The sequence below is a fragment of the Littorina saxatilis genome, linkage group LG14, assembly GCF_037325665.1.
Source record: "Littorina saxatilis isolate snail1 linkage group LG14, US_GU_Lsax_2.0, whole genome shotgun sequence".
NCBI classification, from domain to species: domain Eukaryota; kingdom Metazoa; phylum Mollusca; class Gastropoda; order Littorinimorpha; family Littorinidae; genus Littorina; species Littorina saxatilis.
Window position 1 is genome coordinate 28197814 of NC_090258.1, and position 7828 is coordinate 28205641.

General features: G+C 44.0%; 1 protein-coding gene and 1 long non-coding RNA gene across 2 annotated transcripts; both read left to right on the forward strand.

Moving 5' to 3' along the window:
• Nucleotides 1-936, forward strand: LOC138947491 (uncharacterized). Its single transcript, XR_011449680.1, has 2 exons — nt 1-320; nt 504-936. It is a non-coding gene; the product is annotated as an uncharacterized lncRNA (long non-coding RNA).
• A 969-nt stretch (nt 937-1905) lies between these two features.
• On the forward strand, nt 1906-7628 carry LOC138946570 (uncharacterized). Its single transcript, XM_070318013.1, has 2 exons — nt 1906-7012; nt 7196-7628. The coding sequence occupies exon 1, from the start codon at nt 1906-1908 to the stop codon at nt 6544-6546; it is 4641 nt and encodes a 1546-aa protein (XP_070174114.1). The 3' UTR covers nt 6547-7012; nt 7196-7628.
• Nucleotides 7629-7828: the final 200 nt, after the last annotated feature.

Here is a 7828-nt window from a genome sequence, read left to right on the forward strand (position 1 = left end):
CGACACTGTATACATATGACGTCAACGCTCGCGCCATTAGTCCAAAACTAGTGCAGCGTACAAGGCAAGAATGTGTTTATCTTCATGGAAAGAAATTTAAACGAAGAGAGCAAAAGAAAACAGCGTGCATTGGTATTAATTCGTGAATATGAACTGTACATATATTCAGTTGAGGTTGCTAGGATGCAATGCTCTGACCGTTTCATTGACTCCAAGATGGCAGCAATCAACGAAGCCACGTAGATTGCACCAGCATATGTTTCACCTTCCGTGGACGGATTTCCACATTTTTGCGATCTCCAAAGGTCCACTAACCGCAGGTAAAACACGCTAGTACATTTTAACATTATTGATTCACAGGAAAACACAGGTATTGTTCATTTTTCCATGTGTTTGTGTCAGTCTGTGAACTCTTGTTTCTGTGTTGTTTTAGAGAAACAAATTGAATGATATCGATGGAAATCATACTTGATAATAACAGATATTGCACGTGTGTGTTGCAGAAGGTGCAAGTGTACAGGGGTGTACAATGCTTGTGTAAATGATGTCGTGTGAACACTGTGGGAAGGGCAACGTCAGCGGTAACCACGGAAGGAACCACCAACGTCCCCAAGTGTCACCCAGATCGAGTTTATCATGATGAGTAGACTACTTTATATTTTGTGAACACTAACACACCGTCATGTCTTCATTTGTGTAAACCGAAATACATTTGCAACGAGAAGAAGAAGTACGTTCCGCGCTTCGATATCAAACGTCTACGCAACAAGAAGAAGAAGGACAATGTTGTTATGTGTGTGTGAAATCGCACCAGCGAAATCATAATCTATAAAACTTTCATTTGAAGATTCTAAGAGAAAGGGATTGATGTCTGCAAGAATGATCACGTGCATGTTTTTGAAAGTACAGAATTATTAAATTTCTTATTACTTCTTTGCACTTGTCTCTGTTAAACACTGATCAGCCCTAGAACGAGAAGCAGACGTCACAATGGGGGCTCGAGTCACGGGATATTGAATCAACGTTTTACTTTCGATCCAGCCGTTCCAAATTTTTCTCGTTTCAAAATTGCTGTAGGTTTCTTGCATGTCGATTTGTATTGTATATGTTCGTACTTCATCGCCATCGTCTCATCATATAATTTTATTTATTTACCTTTAGTTATATTACTTATCACAGATCTATAACTCAACGTGTGCCCTATCACACGGTAAAATAAAAACTGGAAGTGTTGTCAGCTGAAACGACACGTTAAAAAATCAATATTTAGCGAGACCACTTTTGATTTGTTAGCTCCCGATTTTATTTGTGGTGTTCCAATTCATCAGTGTGATAGTATTCTTACACGTACTATCGGAACCATCATTCCCCTTAGTTTGTTCTAAATTACGCGGGAGGTTGGTGGGAGTCAGGTACCTAAGAGGTAAGGATTTAATACCTGTATTTCCCTGTGAAGCCCTATATAATCGACTTGTGGATATCAGTCGTATTTACTTGCTGTAGAAGTGGCTGTAAATTAATCTACACAGTAAATGATGCGAATTGACAGTTGAGTTGATACATCTTGTATATTCAACGTTCGATCGAGTGAAAGATTGATCTTTTCGCCAGAAAGAGTCAAATAAAGTTTACAGTGTAAGTTCTCGTTGGTAGATAGAAGTAAACTGACTCACGATAGAACGTGGAAACATAACTCTTTGGGTGGTTGTGTGGAAACGTAACGTAACATACGTTGAAGAATTATTTCAAAGTACAGTAGAAGTAGAGCTAAACTAGGACTTGCATTTTGTGCACGAAGGCGCCGCCCGACTGTTTCTTTTTGTAATTTGATCCGAAATTTAGTAGCTCGACGGTGTTTGAGCAACATACATTTTGTACGTTTTGGAATAATACGCGAGGTGACTTATGAGTGACGACAGTTCCCCAGCTCATAATTTTAGAAAGTCCACCATCGCAGCCCAGTTGGCACGGAAACAGCCGGCCGACAAATCGCTTCCCATAGTAACCACAGATAAGAAGGGAAGAAAAACCCTTACTGTCGGTAACGATCGGGAAGAGGTGATAGACTCGTTACCAATTCCTGCTGACGAAGAAGAGAGTGTTCATCTCTCTCTTCAAGTTGACAGCAACCGTAACGACGAAGAGGTTGATCCACAGGCGTGCACGGACGTGTCACCTGTAAATATGTCTCAGTCCACAAGTGTAGATCCGCTAGAGTTGACTAGACAGTTAATGGCCGAAGGACAGTTGTTGGGGTTAGAAGGAGCCGAGTTGCGTGCATTTGTTCTTGATCAGAAAGAGAAGCAACAAACTCTTGATCGCGAAGAACGAGAACGTGATGCTGAACGACAAGAACGTGACGCTGAACGACAATTCCAACTGGAACAGTTGAAAATCCAGAACGCCAACCAAGAGGGCAACAGGAACAACAACTCACCAGGACGTATCCGCGAAGATGATGGTTTCAAGCCCAAGATTCCTTTTCTAGACGACCGTGATGACATCGAGAGTTGGTTCCATCAGTTCGAGCATTATGCTCGAGACTGTAACCTGAGTGATGCAGCAAAAGCTTCACGTGTAGTGTACTTTCTGAAGGGTAAGGCGAGAGTCATCTTCTCAAAGCTGAATGAGGAAGACGCTAATGACTACGACACTCTCAAACACGCTTTGTATGAGGGCTTCCAACTCACTAGCGAAGATTATAGAAAGAAGTTTCGCCAAACCAAGAAAAGCGCCACTGACACGTATAAAGAGCACATCACGAAGCTAGAACGGTATCTAGACAAATGGGTGGAATTAGCAGAATGCGACCAAGATGTAAAAGATCTCAAAGATTTGTTGGTCCGTGAGCAGGTGTTAGACACCCTTCCTCCTGACCTCGCCGTTCACATTAGGGATAGAGACCCTAAGAGCGCCAAAGAGATTGGGATGATAGCCAACACATATCAACAATCTAGATCGAACGTCAAAACTTCATCGACGTACGTCAAGCCTGAAAAACGTCGTTCTCCCCAAGAAGAAACAAGAATAGCTGCTCCATCAACAAAACCCGCAAATCAAACTCTAAAGGCAAAGTTGAGTGACGCCGAGAGAGAGAAACTGCGAGCATCTGGATGTTGTTTCATTTGTAAATTGCAAGGGCATGTCTCTCGTTTTTGTCCAAACAAGAGAGACACAGCAGGTGCAGTTTCATCGAAGAAAGATACACTTGAGACACCGATCCTCTTAGAAAAACTTTGCGGAAATTGCAAGGAAAAGAAATGTGCCGAAGTGGTACCAGTGAAGCTGAATGGAACAATTGTCAACGCTTTGAGAGACACTGGATGTACTGGTATCATTGTCAGCAAGAAGTTTGTGCCAAAGGAGGCATATTCAGCGAAAATGAAGGAGACTACTCTGGCAGAGAAAGACTCCAAGAAGATGTACCACACCGCCGTGGTGCACATCGATTCACCCTACTTTGACTCCGAGACAGAAGTAACGGTGATGGACGACCCAATTTACCCTGTCCTCATAGGTAAATGGTATGGACTAGGTAAAGAGAAGAAATTGACTCCCACATATCCTGTTCGAGACCCAGCGTGGTACCCTGGGACAGCAGCTGCTGTTACCACGAGAGCACAAGCGACAGAAGACGCCCAGAAACCAAGCTGCAGTCACAAACAGGGAGTCAAGGAAGAAGAAAGACTGTATTCGCCAGCTGATCTGAAGAGAGAACAGGCAAGTGACCCTTCGTTGAAGACCATCAGGCAATTTGCCAACTCTCCAGAAGGGATCAATGGGATACGGTATTCATACAAGAAAGAAATCCTGTATAGAACAACGAAAGATCGCCACGGAAACGACCGTTCACTAGTAATCGTTCCGAAGAAACTCAGGAACAAAGTTCTTTCATTTGGTCACGATCACCCCATGGCAGGACACTTAGGTCAAAGAAAAACATCTGACAGAATTAGAGCAGAATTCTGGTGGCCAGGGTGTGCAGGAGACATTCGTAGGTATTGCTTGTCCTGTGACACATGCCAAAGAACTGCACCGAAAAGTCAGACAAAGAAAGTCCCTCTGGGAAGGATGCCACCCATCAGTTCAGTTTTCAAGAGAGTTGCGGTGGATATCATCGGCCCGGTCAAACCTATGTCGGAGAGCAAGAAACAATACATCTTGGTATCTGTTGACTACGCTACCCGATACCCCGAAGCCGTAGCCCTGAAAAACATCCAAGCAGATACCGTAGCTGAAGCTCTCTGGGATATGTGGACTAGATTGGGAATCCCAGATGAAGTGATAACGGACCAAGGCACACAGTTCACCAGCCACCTGATGAAAGAAGTGAACGACTTTCTCAGCATCAAACACCATAGGACTGCACCGTTTCACCCTCAAGCGAATGGTTTAGTCGAAAGATTCAACTCCACACTGAAGAGCATGCTGAAAAAGTTAGCGATCGATCAACCGAGGGAATGGGACACGTTTATCCCCGCCCTCCTGTTCGCATACAGAGAAGCTCCACAAGAAAGCATGGGATTTTCGCCGTTTGAGCTGCTGTATGGGAGATCTGTCAAAGGACCCATGCAAGTGCTGCGCCAAACATGGACCGAAGAAGAAATCTCAGGGGAGCAGAAGACTACAGCAGAATATGTAGTCAACCTCAGGAACAGAATAGAAGAAACGTGCAACGTGGCACGTGAGAACCTGAAGAAAGCGGCCAGCAAGCAAGCCCATTTCTTCAACAAGAAAACGAAACCAAGGACGCTAGAAGTCGGAAAACGGGTTCTACTTCTACGCCCTGTGAAGAACAACAAGCTGGAACTTACATGGTCAGGTCCCTACAAGGTTGTGGAAAAGTTGAATGAATTCGACTACAAGATCCAAGTTGGCAGAAGAACACGGATCTACCACATCAACCTCATCAAGGAGTACCAAGAACGGGAATTGAGTTCCGCCACTCCCAATCCCAGTTCATCTGCCCAAGCGAGTGTTCCTGCTTCAAACGAAGAAGAAAGTGATGAAGAAGACGGAGGAGAAGAGGTCGTGGCTGTTGTCATGGAAGAGGACAACACGATGGACGATGACATCTTCAAGTATGACACTCAGAAGATGTTACCCCTCCTAGAAACTCAAAGAACCGAAAATGTGAAGAACATCCATTTCGACGAGAAATTGGACGAGGCAAAGGTCAGGGAGGCGAAGATGATCTGTGAAGAATTTGAAGAGTTCCTAACAGATGTTCCAAAGACGACGAACCTGGAAAAATGTTCCATTGAAGTGACAGAGAAGAAACCAGTCTTTGTGAAACCCAGACCCATACCTCACGCCATGGTAGAAACTGTCGAAAAGGAAATTGAAGAAATGCTGAAGTTGCATGTCATCGAACCTGCAAACTCTCCATACAACTCTCCCATCGTCCTGATAAAGAAGAAGGACGGAAAGTACCGTTTCTGTTCTGATCTGAGAGCTCTGAACAACGTGGTAGTGTTCGACGCTGAACCCATCACCGATGTCGACCATCTGTTTCAAAGTTTAGGAAAAGCGAAATACTTTTCAAAGCTAGACTTGACGAAAGGATATTGGGCGATCCCAATAGAAGAGGAAGATAGAGACAAGACGGCATTCACAACTTCAGCGGGCCAATTTCGTTGGGCCAACATGCCATTTGGATTGAAAACAGCGACAGGGGTGTTTAATCGCATGATGAGGAAGCTACTCAATCCAATCAGAAGAAAAGACGTCCACCACTTCATGGACGACGTGCTTATAGCAACTGAAACCTGGGAAGAGCACATGTCAGCTCTGAAGGCAGTACTACAGAGGCTACAAGAAGCCAATTTGGCAGCAAAACCCTCCAAGTGCTACATAGGCTACACAGAGTTGCCGTACCTCGGACACGAAGTGGGAGGTGGAAAAAGGTGGCCAGAAAGCGACAAGATCAAGAAGATTCAAGACGCTCTCCCACCCACCACGAAGAAGGAACTACGGTCGTTCCTAGGACTCTGCAACTTCTACAGGTCCTACATCGAGTCATACGCGAACATAGCTGTTCCGTTAACCGACCTGACAAAGAAGTTCAACCCAGACAAGCTTGTCTGGAACGACGAAGCGAGAAGGAGTTTTGAGACACTCAAAGAGAAAATCTCACAGAAACCTGTGCTGTGTATGCCAGACCACAGCAAACCTTTCGTGCTAAGGACGGACGCCTCCGACAAAGGAATGGGTGCTGTTCTCATGCAAGAGCACGAAGAGACTCTACGACCTGTTGCGTACCAAAGCAAGAAGTTCAACGGAGCAGAAAGTAGGTACGCCACCGTAGAAAAAGAATGCCTAGCTACAGTTTGGGGAGTGGGAAAGTTCGAACGGTATCTGTACGGGAAACACTTCACCATTGAGACAGACCATCGCCCACTCAAACATCTCCAACGACAACCGAACAACCCTCGTCTGATGAGATGGGCCCTCCAACTGCAGCCATACGAGTTCACCGTACGTGTTATCCCCGGGAAGGACAACCACGGTGCAGATTATATGAGCAGAGCGTCGTACGATGAATAATTATCTACTTGGGATAGGATAATTATCTTGATCCATGGGGTTATGTGACGAATGGAATTCGTGTATCGACTCCCTCTCTCATATTAATCGAGACTTCACTAGTTGCGTACACAAAACGAGGTTAAATGACCGAGACTATGTCATGACGACACTGTATACATATGACGTCAACGCTCGCGCCATTAGTCCAAAACTAGTGCAGCGTACAAGGCAAGAATGTGTTTATCTTCATGGAAAGAAATTTAAACGAAGAGAGCAAAAGAAAACAGCGTGCATTGGTATTAATTCGTGAATATGAACTGTACATATATTCAGTTGAGGTTGCTAGGATGCAATGCTCTGACCGTTTCATTGACTCCAAGATGGCAGCAATCAACGAAGCCACGTAGATTGCACCAGCATATGTTTCACCTTCCGTGGACGGATTTCCACATTTTTGCGATCTCCAAAGGTCCACTAACCGCAGGTAAAACACGCTAGTACATTTTAACATTATTGATTCACAGGAAAACACAGGTATTGTTCATTTTTCCATGTGTTTGTGTCAGTCTGTGAACTCTTGTTTCTGTGTTGTTTTAGAGAAACAAATTGAATGATATCGATGGAAATCATACTTGATAATAACAGATATTGCACGTGTGTGTTGCAGAAGGTGCAAGTGTACAGGGGTGTACAATGCTTGTGTAAATGATGTCGTGTGAACACTGTGGGAAGGGCAACGTCAGCGGTAACCACGGAAGGAACCACCAACGTCCCCAAGTGTCACCCAGATCGAGTTTATCATGATGAGTAGACTACTTTATATTTTGTGAACACTAACACACCGTCATGTCTTCATTTGTGTAAACCGAAATACATTTGCAACGAGAAGAAGAAGTACGTTCCGCGCTTCGATATCAAACGTCTACGCAACAAGAAGAAGAAGGACAATGTTGTTATGTGTGTGTGAAATCGCACCAGCGAAATCATAATCTATAAAACTTTCATTTGAAGATTCTAAGAGAAAGGGATTGATGTCTGCAAGAATGATCACGTGCATGTTTTTGAAAGTACAGAATTATTAAATTTCTTATTACTTCTTTGCACTTGTCTCTGTTAAACACTGATCAGCCCTAGAACGAGAAGCAGACGTCACACAGCCTCTATGATCCGACGTCGCAACAGAGATTATGTCATAATCAACAATCTTTTCAAACACACTTAAACTACTAAAAACGTAGTCAAGTCTTCTTGCCACAAATAGAACATTGTTTGACCATGTAAATTCTTTTCTATCTAAATT

Excerpts from the sequence above, each read along its gene's own strand:
- LOC138946570 (XM_070318013.1), top strand. The coding sequence starts at position 1,906 with ATGAGTGACGACAGTTCCCCAGCTCATAATTTTAGAAAGTCCACCATC.